Below are 18,234 nucleotides of genomic sequence, written 5' to 3' on the forward strand. Positions count from 1 at the left end.
TCACGGGTGAGCCTTTCGGCCTCACCACGATCGTGCCAATCAGCCCCCCGCGTGGGATAGGGTTGTTCGCCAAACTCGACCTACCTAAGTACCCACGCGGAGGGTAGACCGGGCGATCGCACCTCGGCGCAGGTCGACTCCGGACACGGGCCGCTTAAGCGATCTGTTCCGTATTATCGGGATAACCGAGCGGTGTTATCGTCGGCCTCGACGGTTCCGATTAATTATCGGGCGTATTAAGCCCACTACCAACCCTTTACGTGAAGCAAGATGGAGATTCAATTAAAGAAAAGACAAAGCGAAACGGGAAAACAGTTCAACATGATGCACATATATCAAATGCTACAAAAGAAACAATGACGCAGAGATACTACTGACTACGCGAGCACACGGCAACACTTAAACAGTTTTACTTTACAGACGGCGCCAACAACACATTTACTCAAAAGCAAAAGAAGAGGCCACCCTCAAAGACAAGGGGGGCAGACGGGGCCTGTGGGCCAATATTTGCGCGGGACCTGTAGGAGCAGTCAGGTCCGCGAGACCGGGTGGGTCCTACCCGCGTCTTTGTGATGAGCCGCAAATGTGGCAGCGCGGCGGTGCCCCGACTTCATGCTCCTTCGCGGGTTTCGTTGGCACCGCTTGGAGTGGGGTGGGAACGGGGCCCCCTTTTCGCACTATCTCAGCACGGGGGAAAAAGTGGGGGGGGGAATTGTTGATGCTCTGGGGAAAGAGTATAGCTGGCTTGCTTGGGTCCCGTGACGAGCGATTCCACCGCGACCTCCTCGCCGACCGCCGTCTTCCTATCCTTTCCTCGGACTCGAACTCCTCGGACTCTTCCCCCAATTCTCCTCAGCTAACTGCAGCAAACCACCTGGACGCCCTCGCCTCCCGACTCCACTCCGCGCTCCAACTGCCTCGCAACAACAACTGCGCAACAACTCTTCCTTCTCTCTGCCCCAAAACTCTCTTTGCTTTTCTGCCACTCTCCGCTCTTCCAAAACCGACTCTGCCCAGATTCGCCTTGTGCTCGGCGCTTTATAGGCCGGCAGGAGAACCCATATGCAAATTTCCGGATCAGAACGAGCTCGGGGGCGGAGCCACGCTCGCCCATTGGATGGAGAAAAAGGGGCGTGAATCTCCCCTGATCCTAGAATTTGCATATCTCGATTCCACACAGACGCGCCTGGAGGCGGGGCCAAACCGCCCCGCGCTTGCTGATTGGACGGATCAGAAGTGGGCATGTAGCATTCCTGATCCGAATTCTCCTCGGAAAGGCCGCATTTTGCACTCGCGGCTCGGCGCATATCTTGTACGAGCCCAGGACAGCCCGACGCTCGGTGCTCACAGGTGGTGCGGGAATGGCCGCAGAAGGAGAGAGGTGAAGGTGGTGGAGGGTTTATGGTGGTGGTTTATGGCCATGGTGCCGTTTGGAATGGCGGTGATGCGATGTTTGCGGGAGCGAGTTGTGAAGGTAAAGATCGTGGCTGTTGTTGTTGTTGTTGTTGTTGTGAAGCGGCGTTGTGGTTGGGGGTTGTTGTGTGATGGCAGTTGAGACGTGGTTGGCTCAAAATAAAGATAGAACAGAAAAACAGCTATCTCAAAGCGTCGCAGCCCGGATGGATCACATAAATTCCCTCTATAAGACGGGTTTGGGGCTAACTACACATGTACTTACAGAGATATCTCACCTACGGGACCTGAATGGTGGTTTGCGAATTTCCACAACCACAACAATATATATACATATATATATATATATATATATATATATATATATATATATATATATATACATATACATATACATACATATATGAGGCCCTGCGAGGAGTGATGTAAGCGACATTTTTTTAATGATATGATGATGGGCTCGGATGATAGGGTAAGGGTTAAAATAGTGCTATATGGCATTAACTCCAAAATGGCCGATGTGTCCTTTACATCACTCCTCCTTGCGGCGCCTCAAATAAATATATATATATATATATATATATATATATATATATATATATATATATATATATATATATATATATATATATATATATATATATATATTGTTGCGGGCCAGGGGTCGTTGGGTGACAAGACCACTAGGGGAGGAAGCTATCTCAGGTTCCCACCAGACTCTCCGGAATCGCAGGCCATCACACACGGATAATTCTGTGATGCGGCGGGTCGTTAACCAACCGTGAACAGCAATAACTCAACCACGTGACTTAGGGTCCTCCGTCTAGTTAATCTGTTTTCCTAAAAATCACCACATGATCTAATTACTAAGGGACACGCCCTCGGTACGCCTTGTCCGAACCGGATCACTTTTCCGGATCAGATGCAGCCGAGCGACACTGCCAAGGACGTACCGGCTAAAAGGAACGGATCGTTGGGAATAAAGTCCCGGCTAAGTTAGGATACGGACCATGCTGGGTCAAAGAAAGAACACACAAAAACGAGCTGCGAACATTTCTACAAACAGTTTAATTACAGGCAGGCGAGGAAAGATATGTGGCGCAGTTAATGTTGTTTATTGTTGTGTGTAAGCAGGAATAGCAAGAAAATTGAAAGGTGCGGCAATATACAAGCAACTTACAAAAGCAGGCACAGAGCAGAGTTATCCAGATATAATTATTGTACACTCTTAACTTAAATGAAGACAGGCGCCAGGACACACACACACACACACACACACACACACACACACACACACACACACACACACACACACACACACACACACACACACACACACACACACACACACACACACACACACACACACACACAACCCGATGAAGAGAAAAAGGAGAGGAGATGAGGCAAACGGTTTCTCAATACCTTGCACGATTGTCCGATCACACCACCAATATGTTTTTGGGGTCGGGGGGTGCTCCGCTGGGCGATACCTCACTGACAGCTGGCGCGTCGTCTCTTGCTTCGTGGCACTTCGTGCAGCTGGCGTCGGTCCAGAGTATGAGAGGCGACCATCGCGCGTGCAGTGAGGGACTTTGGTGGAGTCAAAAGCCAACGGGTGGAGAGAGAGGCAGAGTCCAAAGCAAGTGGGCAGAGAAGGGCGGAGAAGTGGTGAAGAAGGCGGAGTCAGCAACGAGTTGGTGAAGAATGCGGAGCCAGCAGGCGAATGGTTGAAGATAAATTCCAGGCCAGGAGGAGCAAGACGAATCGACAGGGCTGAGCGAGCAGGAACGACGATACACAATCGACTCTTGAACGACTCAGGAATGATGACGATTCTCGAACGAAGACTACTACTGAACAAAGATACCACTCTTCTGGAACGACGACAACTACTCTTTTTCCGCCTCACGACCCGTCCTTTTATAGAACCAGTGGTGCGGGGCGGGGGTGACGACCTGAAGTGATGTCGTCACCCGAATCGGGCGCTCTGGTTGGGCCTTGACCAGCACACGGGCCGGCCACCATGACCGGAAGCGGCTCCACTTCACTTCTGGCCAGATGGTTCCAAGCTGTGGAATTGTTTCGCTCCGAGCACCGTGACATGAATCGCCTTGCATCGAACCCCGTAATATGAATCGCTTTGCACCGAACCCAGTGCCGTGTCCCGGCGACCCGCGGTCGGCGCTGGTCAATGTGCCTGCTCCATGGTGCGCCACACGGCCCGAGCGATCCAGCCACACAGCATGCTTCTGCCTGGTAGCAGCTGCATCGAGGCGGAGATGCGGGAGGATGTCTGCCGTCCGCGGGAGACATTTGTTGCCGCCGTGGTGAGCGAAGACTGAGGGTAACATGTCATTGTAACCACATGCACAGACCTGACCAAATATGTGTGTTAATCGTGCCCCGTTCTGCACGATGATAAAGTATCACGGCTGCATGTGAGTCCGCCATTGTACACGTGGTCAGCGCATCGGTCCACCCGCCATCGAGCATGCCCCGTGCAGTGCGATGATAAACCGCCCCGGAGCCGTGCATGGGTCCACCGCCCTGATCCGTGTCATGAATTCAGGGTAAAGATTGGAAGAGAGGATAGACATAAGTATTAAATGGGAATTCGGATTGGAAGAAGATAGATATCATTATTAGATGGGGATTTGGACATGGGTTGGAAAGGGCGTGGCCACGTGCGCTTTGCAAGTTGCCAGCATTTAGGGTGCCGTTTCTTCCATCTCCTCGGTATGTGTTCCATGTAGCATGGGCGCCGTGTTGGGTGCGCTTTCTGTCCAGTGGGTGGAAATTACCGCTGCACGTGTGTTTGGCAGGCTGTGATTTCTGCAGAGGGGTGTCTGGCGTAATGCCTGCTTGGTCTTCACTGAGGACCCATCTCACAGCGAAGGGCGCACGTGGCTGGGATTTACCTCAGGAAGAAGAGTAGAAGAGTAGAAAAAAATAATAGGAATGAGTCCAGAGATTTAATCAGACCGAGCTATGAAGTTCACACAACGCACTGTCCCATTGTCCTGCTAGACAAAAGGGAAGGGACTATCTGAACGTACATTAATGGAATAACGTCTAGGGACCGCTGTATGATGGTTGCTATTGCTTTGGAGGGATGTGGTTCTTCGACCCGCAACAATATATATATATATATATATATATATATATATATATATATATATATATATATATATAAATATACATATATATATATATATATATATATAAATATACATATATATATATATATATATATATAAATATACATATATATATATATATATATATATATATATATATATATATCAATACATATATATATATATATATATATATATATATAAATATATATATATATATATATATATATATATATATATATATATATATATATATATATATATATATATATATATATATATATATATATATATCAATACATATATACATATATATACATACACATATACAGTACATATACTAATAAATGTCTGTGTGTGTGTGTGTGTGTGTGTGTGTGTGTGTGTGTGTGTGTGTGTGTGTGTGTGTGTGTGTGTGTGTGTGTGTGTGTGTGTGTGTGTGTGTGTGTGTGTGTGTGTGTGTGTGTGTGTGTGTGTGTGTGTGTGTGTCATTGACTAGTATCTACATATGTGGGTTTCAGAATGTGGAATGGAGTCCTCCCAGGGCGGACTCAAAGTAGCCACCTTCATTTCAGTAAGGGGTCAGGACCGAGCTGTGAAGTTTTCTGTAGTCAGTTTTGTGCCGAGGGCTCTCTTCAGGATCGTCACTGAGCCTCGGAAAGCTTCCAATTGTAGTTTGTTTGTAATCATATTCGTAGGGATGGTTTTTAATATCTCTGTGAGGTTCTTCATCATCATTCCCTTAGCTCCAACTATTCCCTTAGTACAACCTTGGCATGCTTCAGCTTCCAGGGTTTTTTTTTTTTTTTTTACTTCATTCTTGAGGTCATGGTACTTGGTCATTTTCTTGATTTCTGTATTGTTTAGTCCAAAATAGCTGGGTATTAACACCCAAATTAGCAATGCCTTCTTCTCTTCTTTGTACCTACAGCAAGTATGATATCTCGTCGCAATGCTTTGTTTTCGTTGTTCAGCCTGATGGGATCATAGGTCGTACGTGAGCGGAAGGTATTTCCATGTTTTCAGTGATTGCTTTTGGTTCATGTTGCCACAAATTCTCTTGAACTGGGACATCAAAGTTTTTGCAAATGTGCCAATGGATTACTTTACAAACTCTGTTGTGTTGTTGTGTGTACAGCTGTTCTGACATGAGTTGTTTTTTTTCCTCTGCCACCGAAGGTGAAGGAGGTTATGTTTTCACCCCTTTCTGTCTGTTTGTTTGTCACTTGACGAAATCGACGATTTTGTCAAGTATGTTGGTCGGTTCAGTTTGTGAGTTTGTTTGTTTGTGTGTACGTCTCGCTCTACAGGTCGCATTTCAAGTCGGAATGTCATGGAACCTCACCAATGGACTTATTCGCCACCAGAATAGAACCCTATAACTTTTGGCATGTCAAAGGTCATGGTCAGGAAAAATTCCTGAAAATCGCGAAAATCCGTATCTTTTAGCATGGGCCGATTTTCAAAAATTCATGTCTCCGCCAAATCTTAACGGATTCCTTTCAAATTTGAAACACGGACGTAGGAGGGGAGTATCTTTGACTGGATTAAAAATTGGTCACATCCATTACGGATTACGGAGGTGACAGGTATTTCCATTTAATTTTTTTTGTTTGTTTACCCTAAAAACTATGTTTAACCCCAAAAATACCTTATCGCTCAATATTCTCGATGGCACGTGATCTTGTTGAATTTTGTCAAGTCCTGGCCCTATGGGCCATTTTTATTTGTTTGTTTGTTTGTGTGTGTGCAGGATATCTCAAAAAAGTTATGGACGGATTTGGCCGAAACTTGGTGGACATGTTGGGTGTGTGGCAATGACGAATCGATTCGATTTTGGTGAAGATCCGAATCCGGATCTGGATACGAAAATTATTTAATTTCTTAGTGATTCTTCACCATTGAGAGATCGGGCCAAAAACGATATATAGCATATTTCAAATATGTATGGGCCCGATATGTTCTCGTGGATCAGGCATTGTGTGGCAGAGGTATGCGCTCTACCGAGTGCCTTTCTCGTTACCCGTGCCAAATAATTTGGAGAGGGTATTGCATTTGGGTCTGTTTGTTTGTTACTTGGCGAAATCTTCGATTTTGTCAAGTATGTTGGTCTGTTCCATTTGTTGGTTTGTTTGTTTGTTTGTTTGTCCGGTCGTCTACAACTCAAACGGCTGGACCAGTCGTTCTTAAATTTTTACACCTGATAGGCAATCCACCTGAGACGGTCCGCGTCCAAACACCGTCTTAATCGGACTCAACGTCGCGACGTGACGTCACACAACGTGAAAACACATTTTTGGACATAACTCAGTGACCGGAAGTCGTAGCGACTTCCGGTGGACGCCAAATTAAACTTCATTCAAACATCTAAATGATTACTCAATGCATCTTATTACAAATTACGCAAAGTTTTCGCAAGTGTATGACATCAAAGTTTTACCTATTGACGTCATTTTAAAAAAATATTTACGCTCGTGTGCAGCCGAAATTACTGAAGCAATCTTTCTCAAATTTTAACTCGTGATAGCCAATCTTGCTGAAATAGTCTGGGAACAAATCACGTCATAATCGCACTTAACGTCACTACGTTACGTCAAAAAAGGTGAAAACAAGCTTTTGAACATAACTCAGTAACCGGAAGTCGTAGCGACTTCCTGTTGACGTCAAAACAAACTTCAATGGAATATCTAAATGTTTTAAAATGCATGTTAGTACAAATTATGCACAGTTTTCGCAAGCGTATGACGTCAAAGTTTTTAACTATTGGCGTGATTTAAAAAAAATTCTATTCGTTCTACAGGTCACAATTCTTAACCGATTTGGATGAAATTTTAACAGCTGATAGAAATCCACAGTGCAAAATGATATGTGAATTTTGGTGATGTTCAAGATCAGGATCTGGATTCTGCATCACTTCATATTATCGCCCATTATAAACCAATGGGGAATTTTGTGAATTACACATGGCTATTTCTCAAACAGTTTTGCACTTATTATATTGAAACTTATACTGTCTATTTGTGCATGTAATATTAACATGTGTACAAAGTTTAATCGAAATTGACCCAAGGTCAAGGTCAGGGTCACCCAAAACATGAAAAACACACATACAAAATACATATTTTTGTTTTACAACAGATTTCAAACCTGATAACGGGATCGTGAAGCTGGTTGAAAAGCAATGTTCCGAGGTACTTTCAAATATTTTCTACGATCAGAATGAAGGCAACAAGCACCGATGATAAGTTGTTGAATGTCACATGGTGGCTTTAAATGAGTTGTGAAAATTTTCAATCTGCTGCCGTTACCATGACAACACGCGCCTGATGATTGTTATTTGTGACGTCGCGTCATTTTATTAATGTACGAACAAATAAAAACCACACATTCCATGACATTACAGCTTGGACCACCACACGGAAAGGTCAACTTATCCGCCAAGTGTTGTGCTAAGCACGATTTTTCATTTGTTGGATTCGCTATATATGCGAGATATCCCTTATTGTCGGGTTTTCCGTGTGTGTGTGTGTGTGTGTGTGTGTGTGTGTGTGTGTGTGTGTGTGTGTGTGTGTGTGTGTGTCTGCAACGCGAGGCTCCACAGCACAAACCAGAGAACCGATTTCGATGAAACTTTGCCAACATGTGCAGTATTTGTTCGGAATGTGCGCGTTTTAATTCCGTTGCCGAGCAACCACCCGTTGCTGTGCAGCGGCCGAAAAACCGCGTACAGTATTTTCAATACCTGTCCTTCAGTTTTGAATGTGGAGACACGAGACTTCAGAATTAAACACTTCGAGATATTTAGAAAATTTTACTTGAGCCGATTTTTGATTGAGGTTTTATTTTTCAAATGGTAGTCCTTCAAAAATTGGGTGTCTATTTACCGTCATTTTTTATGAGGGGCTGAGGAAAGTGGGCGGAGCTTAGGGAAAGTGGACGTGGTTGATGAAAAGTGGGAGTGGTGTAGGAAAGTGGGAGTGGTGTAGGACAGTGGGCATGGCTTATGGAAAGTGGGCGTGGCTTATGGAAAATATTGTGTAGCTCAGGAGGTGTGGTCAAACAAGAGCATTGAGAGAAGTTTATCAGGTTTTCCGTCTGTGTGTGTGTGTGTGTGTGTGTGTGTGTGTGTGTGTGTGTGTGTGTGTGTGTGTGTGTGTGTGTGTGTGTGTGTGTGTGTGTGTGCGCGCGCGCGCGCAACGCGAGGCTCCACAGCACAAACCAGCAAACCGATTATTTTTCAAATGGTAGTCATTCAAAAATAGGGTGTCTATTTACCGTCATTTTTTATGAGGAGTGCCAGTTGGCAAAATACGCAATAGGAAAAATCTTGCCAGGCAGAGGAAAAATTGTATGTGAACCAATACGTCTTGGCAATGAATCTTCGTCGGTGGATCGATCAGAATGAAAAGCATCGTATCCAGCGCTTCGATCCTAGCGAATCCCTCGTCGCCTACTGGCTCGTTTGTTTGTTTGTTTGTCCGCACAATACTTTCGTGTTTTTCTCCGCACCCACTTGTCGGATTGAGACGATATTTTCACCATTGGTGCGACTACTCATGTAGAATGTTTTAATGATAATTATGACGTTATAGGTCATGTGGTGTGGCAGCCACATTGGAAAAATGGGAAAACTTTGGACCTCTGTATCTCTGAAACCACATCAAGGAAAAAATTTAAACTTGGCACATAGCAAGTACTCCTCATGGGAAATGAGTGTGATTTTTTATGACATCATCGTTGCCCTCGTTATGACGTCATAATTGCATATGTAGAACGCTACATGTGATCAGTATGAAATTTTTTGATGGTCATCTAGGGATACAATGGTCCACCCCCCAAAAAAAATTGATGACATCATCAGTCACGTGATTCGGCAACCATATCGTTTTTTGTTTTTATTTAAAACACCTTCAAAATGTTTTTCTCTGAATTGGCTGAACGGCTTGAGGCGAAACTTTGCACTATGACCCCCTATCTATGAGGAACAAAAGGTTCACAAATATGATGTCATAGGTTACATGGTTTGGCAGCCATATTGGATTTACCCTAAAACCCATTAAAAAATCTTCTCCAGAACGGCTGGACAAATCGAGGGGAAACCACACAAATGTTCCCCAAGCCTTGGGGATACTGGGGTATTCATGAATAATTGATAAATCACATGGTCTGGCAACCACATTGGATTGAGCGAAAATCTTGTAAAAAAAAACAAAAAAAACTCTTTCTCTTGAACTGCTTATCAATGGACACGAAACTTCATCATTCAGGTCTAGTCATTATGGGAAATATATGTTTTCAATTTCAACCTGATCGGACGCATGGTCTGGCAGCCAGAATTATTTATTTATTTTTGATCTGGATTCTTTTTTATTTTTATTTTTGGAATAAGGCCCACTTGGTTGTGCCTGGATGGGTTTGAGGGTAGAGGAGTAGCAGCTGAAACCCATATCCTATCCAGGTTCCTCCTGATGACTTTATCTTTGCTTCTTGCTTGTTTGAGTTCTTTCTAACTACTCCAATGCAGGACTGCACCTATTTGGTCTTCCATTTGATATGAATTTATTTTAATCCCATTCTAAATTCAATTGAATGATAACAAGAAGCGAATACTTCGATATCGCGCAGCTGGGGGCAGTAAAAGTCTAGGTTAAGAATGATGAAACAATTTTGCAGTTATAAAATTTAAATGTAGACGGTGAATTAGCATGCATGATGGGAAGAGTTGTGACGTTGGACAAATTTATATTTATAGCCCTCAGATCAAAGGGACGTACGCGGCCATAAGTGTGACAGAAGACGTAACAGAAGACACAGGACAGAATAGCCAATTATATAACAGCGCGATGTAGCCGCGCTATAATAAACATCATGGGTCATGGTCAAGTGTCCGATCAAAGTGGGGTTGTATCAAAGCAGGACATCTTGGTACCCGGTCATCACTGCCAGCATTTATAAAGTGGCAGTTCTAGTTATGTCTCATTAATTCCAGAACACACCAGTACACAAACGCCACACAAAATACACAACAGAAAACTACACAAACACCACACAAAGCAAGTCTTGGCGAGGGTCTGCAATCTCTGATTGCTCTTTTTCTTGTTCAAACATTTATTGGGCCCGATATGTTCTTCTGGATCAGGCATTGCATGGCGGAGGTATGTGCTCCACCAAGTGCCCTTCCAGTTTCTCTTGTGGCCCCGGAACCAAACAAAAAATATTTATTTGCAACTGCCCTCACAGCCCATACAAATCTCTCCACCACCACCACCACCACCACCACCACCCACCCCCCTCCTCCCAAACATGATTAATAATAATTATCATAATTTTAAACTTAACCTGTGCATTGACAAACCCCAGATATGACCTTTCAATCGGTGTTAAAACGCAACTAAACTAGATGTAGTGTCTCCCTTTGGGAAGTCTCCCTGAATGTTGGGAATGACTGCATCAGCTTTCCGATTGAAGATGTCCCTTAAATAAATCGCCAAGCCTGCGATGTACACACGAGATAATCCCGCAAGGTTTAAAGTCCACTCACTGGTAGGGATGATCGGGTAGAATACGTCTATCCACAGGCCTTGCACGGGCCCACATCGGCAGAAGTTTTTTCAATATGGGCTGCAAGATATCAATTTTTTGGACGAGTTGATCAGGAAGTTCTCCAAATCTTTAGTTGTGCAGACACACACCCTTTTCTCGCATGTACATTTCCAAGTATTTTTGGCTTCTTTTAGAAGCTTTGTGAGCCATTTCATGTAATCCTTATCTGGCACACGGTATATGTTCAGTAGCCATAATGAACCTCATTGATCAACGTTTCTGCGCATGTGCACCGATCATTCTGGGGCAGATTGCATCATTTTGAAAGTCCCATATTGCAGGTGAGACACCTAATTCAGATTTTCAAATCAGACGTAAAATCCAATGTACATTCTGACATATCATCCAATCATCCAATTCATTAATGTGCAGTATTGAGCAGCGCTCAGACAAACATACTTCAACAATGGAGAATTGATCAAGTTCATGATTGCTCGACTTACCTTTCTTTTTATGTCGGTGAACTGAGAAAACATCAGAGACCAATAAAAGGAGACTTCAGCGATGTAATACCAATAAACCTGTGTAGAGAGGGGCTGGGAACATGGAGGGTTGAAATAAAAAAAATAACCTTATTTACAAGCAATTAAATTATAAGTCATTTATCCGAAATAAGCTCATAGAGTGGGTCCTGGTGTCCGGCCATCCGGTCCGTACGTATGTACGCACGTACATACTGTACGTACATACGTACATCTGTTAACATTTGACTAAAATATCTCAAAAACTACCCGACCTATATGGACCAAATTTGGTAGGATGCATCAGGACAGCACGTCTCATGGGGTTGTGCTCCCCACATGGATGCATCCCTTTTGAGGGGATTAAAGGGGGGTTTTACACCAAATATTGGTATTTTATTCAAACATCTTCTCACAAACCGACAATCGGATCCAGACCAAACTGGCCATGCAGCATCATGCCCTGACCGTAACTTGTCCGACCCATGGCCGTATCTCCCCTGGAAAGGGGGCCACGGCCTCCAGATCCTACTCCCTCACATTCATCAAAACATATTTTCCTCACAAACTACATGAATGATATGGACCAAATTTGGTACGATACATGAGAACAGTAAGGTCTCATGGGGTTGTGCTGCACGTCCAGATCCACTCCCTAGAAGAGGCTGAAAAGGGGGGGGGTTTGCTTCAAATTCAGGAAATTCATTTTAAAATCTTCTCGGAAACAGACGGCCAGATGCAGACCAAACTTCACGAAGCACAACCGCGATGATGGGTCCCATGACCTTGCTGATGATCGCAAATTAAGGTAATGGGTCAGTAGTGAAGGAATCGCTTTTTGCACCTTTTTATGAAATGCAATGATATTGGCACATTTCAAGCAAATGGAATATGACCAAGGGAAAATGATCGGGTGAAAAGTGCAGAGACAGGAAGTGCCAGAGGAACAGAGCATGTTTTTATGACGCGCGCTGATGCCGTCCGGTACAGTTGCAGAGTTAGAACCGAGGTTTGCCAGAAACTTCTCCAGATTCTCAGGTGCAAAAGACACAGAGTTCAGGAGTCGTCGGGTACGAGAGGGAAGGATGGGTACTGAGAGTAAGGGGTTGGAGACACAATATGTTGAAGTGAACACAGAATTTAGGCATTTAGCCTTCTAACGAGCAAAGTCAACTGTGGCGCCATTTGAAGATAGGGAAGGGATGGAGGAGGAGTATTCCTCAGGGACAGACTTAAAAATGTTCCACCAGGTTTTAGAGCAGGGAGACAAGTTTGAAAGTTCATTCTTGAGATTGGGCAGATGTTGTTTACTGGCTCTCCTGAGAGTGGACACACACTTGTTTGCAGGCTTTGTGGCATGATCAGAGGTTGTCGTTAGTCAGGTTTGCCTTCCAGGAAAAGAACGCAAGTTGTTTCAAGGCAACTGCCTCGCCGCAGGATTCAGTGTACCATGATGGACGGGAAGAAGGGTCAGATAACTGAAGACGAGATTGGGTGGATCTGTGTATCATGGAGAGCAGGTTTCTGTGGAAGAATTCTCATGCTGAGTTAACAACGGGGGCAGTAGATATGGGAGATCAGTCCTGAAGTGCAATGGCTGCTTTCACTCCCTGCCAGTTTGCCCGAGTGAACTGGCAGCCTCGCTGGCACTGAAGCTGTTCTCTGAGAATGGCTCGAGAGATGTTGCTCTTCACACTCACATGATGAGAGACCTTCACAAGCACTCCTGCAATCATTCCCCTGCTAATGTATCTAAGTTGTCCAACTGCCTAACTTTCAGTTCATACTCTCCATCACCTGTTCTTCCATGAACTTTGATCTTCTGGGGGGGGAGAGAGAGAAAGAGAAAGAGAAAGAGAAAGAGAAAGAGAAAGAGAAAGAGAAAGAGAAAGAGAAAGAGAAAGAGAAAGAGAAAGAGAAAGAGAAAGAGAAAGAGAAAGAGAAAGAGAAAGAGAAAGAGAAAGAGAAAGAGAAAGAGAAAGAGAAAGAGAAAGAGAAAGAGAGAGAGAAAGAGAGAGAGAGAGAGAGAGAGAGAGAGAGAGAGAGAGAGAGAGAGAGAGAGAGAGAGAGAGAGAGAGAGAGAGAAAAAAAAGCACACGTAGTATTACTCCTCCTGCAGTTGTGAAAAAAAAGAAAATAATAGGCCACAGCAGGACTCTCAATGATACACAACACGTGAAAGTATCACTTTGTAACCTGAACCCGCGGAAACAAAGTGAATTAAACATAAAGAGCTGCTGAACAAACAAAAGCGACATTATTATCACGATGTAGGCTAAAACTAGTTATATTTCAGAGCTTTAAAAAGCATAAACTCCGAAGCAACTTTTATAATGATTAAAAATATCCATATAAGAAAATCCCCTTTTGAAAAAGGAAGGATTAAAGACAGGTTGACTGCTCCAAAACGAGCTTTCAGAAAGTTGCGCGCATCCCCAACACGGCATTTTGTTCAAATCCCAAGGGCCTAATGCTTTTCGGAATGACACTTTGACAAGGCAGCGCGTTCGGAGGTTTCCTCATTCCCTAAGTGATGGAACCTGCCAATTGCATCCCAGGAGTTTTAGCAATGGGATCATATCAACTACCAGCTCCTCGAAACAAAATTTGAATTTCACCTTCTCGAACAGACGGTAACTAGTTCACCAAGCAAGCATGAGATAGTTTTTGTTAATATCTTTTCCAAGAGGACTACTTCTATCATTTCCGGTGTAACAAATCGAACAATGTCATCGAGAAATGCAAAAACAGGGCCAAAATCACTGCCCATGTACCAGTTTGTAGTCGTACCTGATAAGGATAATTGTACCAGCAGTGCTTTGTGTCCCAGAACCATGGCGTCTGAAAGAAATGGAAGAAAGAAAATTCAAATTGTCTGTGAAAAGTCCATTACACAGCACGGCAGAATACGGAGTATGAAAATGATTCCCCAAGCTACATGAAAAGGGAAGAGAGGTCCACCTTTATGGAAAGGGGAATCTTGTAAAGTCAAAGCGATTCCAGACGTTCAGTGGATGGAGTAATAAAAACAGCAGAAAGAAGGCACTTTTAAATTACAACGTAAAGGCCAATAAATTGTGATGAAAATTATTTAGGGGTTAATGAAGGGGTTAATTAGTTCGTTATTTCATCGTCGATGTTTGAATTAGAAGTCCCGTAACCCCAAGATTAGCGCTGCCATGATCATGTATGCAGAGAGAACCATATCGCCACCCCACCCCCCAACCCCAAAATCATCCCTCGAGTCGCTCTCTTCTTCTTATTGTTATTCTTCATCCGCATTACATTTTATTTAATTCATTGACAGCGTGTTCATCCATAATGGTACCAGGGAAAAAAATGAAGCCTGGGTTGTGATGTCATGGAGGAGCCAAGTGGCCATCGGTGTGGCCAATGGGAAAAGCCGGCGACATCACGACCAAGGGGCCATGTACTTGTGAAGCGAGGTTTTTCAGAGTTTTTTTTGTGGAATTTCTTCACAGTAAGAGGCCAGCGGAGAGGGGCGTCTCTGTGTGCACAGAATGAGCAAGGACGAGCGACCGACAGACCGTGCAGAGAGTGTTGCACATAGAGTCGGTGAGTTACCTGTGTGTGGGTCGTACCACCCAAGCACTGACAACACGCGCTACAAGTGGCAGCAATCGGGTGCTGCATCGAGCTCGTCTCGCTTACTGCCTCCATGACCAACCATTACTAGGAGTTAAGAAGGGATGAGCTCGATGCACAACGGCATGGTTAATTGCGGAATAATTCAGGATCCACTTGTCTTCGCCTCACCTTGTAGCAAAACAGTATATTTTGTATTGAAGGTTTGTTGCCTCCAAACAACTTAATAGAGGAAGTAACAACAACTTAGTTTAATGCAAAGCCTGGTGTTGGCTTCATGGTTAAGGTGACTGACTTAAGATCAGTAGGGTCTTGAGTTTGAGTCCCTGTCAACCCGTTAAATAACACCAGGTGGGTTGACTCAGCCAGTTATCCTTCCGAGGTTGGGAAAATGTGTACCCGCTTATTGGAAACAGGGGGCACTGCATCAGCGGCACAGCCGTGCTCCCAGCAACGATGCAACCAGCAGCCACAAGCTGCACACAAAATAATGAGCTGAATGTAGCCCTCTTTTATTCCTTCTTTGTAAATTCTTCTTTCCTGTTGCATTCGATTGCAAAGAAAAACTTTCTCTATCCATGTTTTCTCCTTCTCATAGTATTTACTGTGCTATTCCGTGTACACGTGCTATTCTGGTACTACAAAGAAGCCCCCCCCCTCCCCCATTTCAGCTCCATACCTTCTTTTCTTTTTTTACCCCCCCCCCTCTGCCCCTCGTCTTTTATCTAGTGTCCCTGAGTAAGTCTGTGTGTGTTAAGATTAGAAGCTAAGGAAGACGTTAAGCCCATAAATGCCTTGTAGTAAGCAAGCCGCCGTTTCCCTTTGTTGTCCATTTTCAATGAGTTTCATTGCTGTGCCATCCCATTTAAGTAATACCATTAAATTGCCAGTGTTTTTTTAATACCTGTGTTACGGTAGTTTTGGGTCACGATCGCGACCTCCTGTATCGTAAATTATCAAAAGGAAATAAGTGTGTCATGGTTTTGGCGTGCAATTTAAATAAATCTAACCATTTGCGGCCATGGTGAGTCTGGCGTGGTTTCGTTTCATTCCGTGGAGTCTACCCTCAGGTGATCACGGTTCATTAGTTAGGGAGACTGAGCTTGTGATAATATATTTTTTTTAAAGCAGCATGATCAGAGGTAATTGTACATAGTCTTCAACAAAATGGATCAACTGCACAAACAATTCTGGTTCTTAAGTGATAAATGAATACGATACTCCAAAAAAATAGCAGAATGCATTTGCGAAATGTCTTCCGAAAATAGCAATTCTATTTGATAATTTTGGGATTTTTGCATCGTAGAATCCATCATCACTTTTGGGATGAAGAGTTTCCTATTTTCAAACAGCCTGATGTCTGATTACACTGGGCTGCATTTGAAATATTTTTTTTCAGAGGTCGAGGTTTTCTCAACGGTCCTTATATGTTTTTTGCATGCTGAATTCAGAAATGTATCTAATTTCGTTCAATCAGGTCAAGTTTTTATGCTATCTCAATTTTAAGGGGAAAAAAGTAATCAAAATTTTTGTTTTTTTAATTAGCATATTTTTTATTCAAAATTAGACTTACATTGACAGATGATGTACAAACTATACATGTAATGACGCACAAGTACCGTTAATGTGGAAGAAAGTGCCTTCTCAATTACTTTCATTTCAATTTTAGAAAAATATAGATAAATCGTTGTTTCTGGCAACACCAATGTTCCTTATCTGTTGTCATTCCCAATTCTGACCCATGATCCAGATCACCCACATTGTCTTTTCCTAACTCATCCATCTTACTTGCCAGTTTTTTTTTTTTTGTGTACAACGTTGAGGCTCGTGACGAGAACATAGAATGGATCAGAATATAACAACGCTCTTTGTAACCCTGGAATTTGTTCTATTTGAAATTTGTATCTGATATTGCTATGAAACCTAAACATTCTTTCGTTAAAAAAATGCAAATAATTTATATTTTTGTATCTTTGGCTTTTGAACAAGTTCATCTTGGCTTGTTTATCATTCAAGTTGCACTCCTGTACTATACATTTTTTGTACGCATTTGTCTCGTAAGGCACAGAAAGTAACTGCATTTCTGAGGCAATAGTTTTATCTCATTGTAAGTGCATCAGACAGATGTGGCACAGCCTAATGTGATAGCTGCTTAAATTGACAGGAGGAGCTTCAAATGGGTAAATATTACAGCAGAAGAAATGGCATGGAATGCAATGAAAACACTGGCACACTGCAATGCTGCAATCTATTCAAATGTCGCCTGGATACTGAGAATTATGATTACACTGCCGGTATTAACTGTTACAGCAGAGAGATCATGTAATACTCTCCAATGAATTAAGAGCTATGCACGTTCAACTATAGGAGATAATGGACTGGCTGCATTAGCACTCATTGTGGTGCATCACAATAGGCACATCTTGGCAGAGAATGATCGACACTCTCGCACTCTTGCCCTGACGCCTTGATTTTTTTTACTGTAGCATCTTCTGTACCTCCTCTACTTGGCAGGTGACCGGAGCTCCCTCGTAAGGAAAACTCTGCCTGCACCCCTGCCTGTGTTGGTGGCACAAGAGAATAAAAGGTAAGAATAAAATGTCTGGAGTTCTCCGTCATGAAGGATCACAAGGTGGTGACGTTTCAGGCTTTACCCTTCGTCGGAGCAAAATAACAGAAGCTCAGTCACACAGTTTACTTCAGGATCACCACAGGCACCTGTCTGTTCTGTACCACCTCTCTCCCCTCTGTTCATGTGCATATTCATGTTCATATCAGGCATACACTGCCCCCCATCCTCTCTCCCACCGCTACCACTCCCACCAGGTTGCACACATTCTTCCAGAAATGTATACTGCATTACCCTGCACAAGTCCTCGATCGAATCTCATCTCCATTCCTTCATCCTCGATACTTTGTTTTTATTATTTGTGGAACCGACTCATTTTGTATATTACATCGTCCTCCAGCTCTTGCAGTCCTTCAATAATGTTGCCCATCACCACTTCATG

The 18,234-nt window shown here is 43.4% G+C and overlaps 1 protein-coding gene across 2 annotated transcripts in view; it reads right to left on the bottom strand.

Moving 5' to 3' along the window:
• LOC147029815 (ceramide synthase 6-like) overlaps positions 1 to 18,234 on the bottom strand; it is a 90,342-nt gene that overhangs the window by 24,114 nt on the left and 47,994 nt on the right. For both annotated transcript variants that reach the window (XM_085873168.1, XM_085873169.1), the window contains exons 5-6: positions 14,408 to 14,458; positions 11,600 to 11,692 (exon numbers count right to left, since the gene is read on the bottom strand). In XM_085873168.1, coding sequence (XP_085729294.1) covers positions 11,600 to 11,692; positions 14,408 to 14,458 — 144 coding nt within the window. The remainder of the gene's footprint in view (positions 1 to 11,599; positions 11,693 to 14,407; positions 14,459 to 18,234) is intronic.

Source organism: Eptatretus burgeri, chromosome 3 (genome assembly GCF_056783735.1).
Source record: "Eptatretus burgeri isolate ZD-2024b chromosome 3, Ebu_testis_v1, whole genome shotgun sequence".
NCBI classification, from domain to species: Eukaryota; Metazoa; Chordata; class Myxini; order Myxiniformes; family Myxinidae; genus Eptatretus; species Eptatretus burgeri.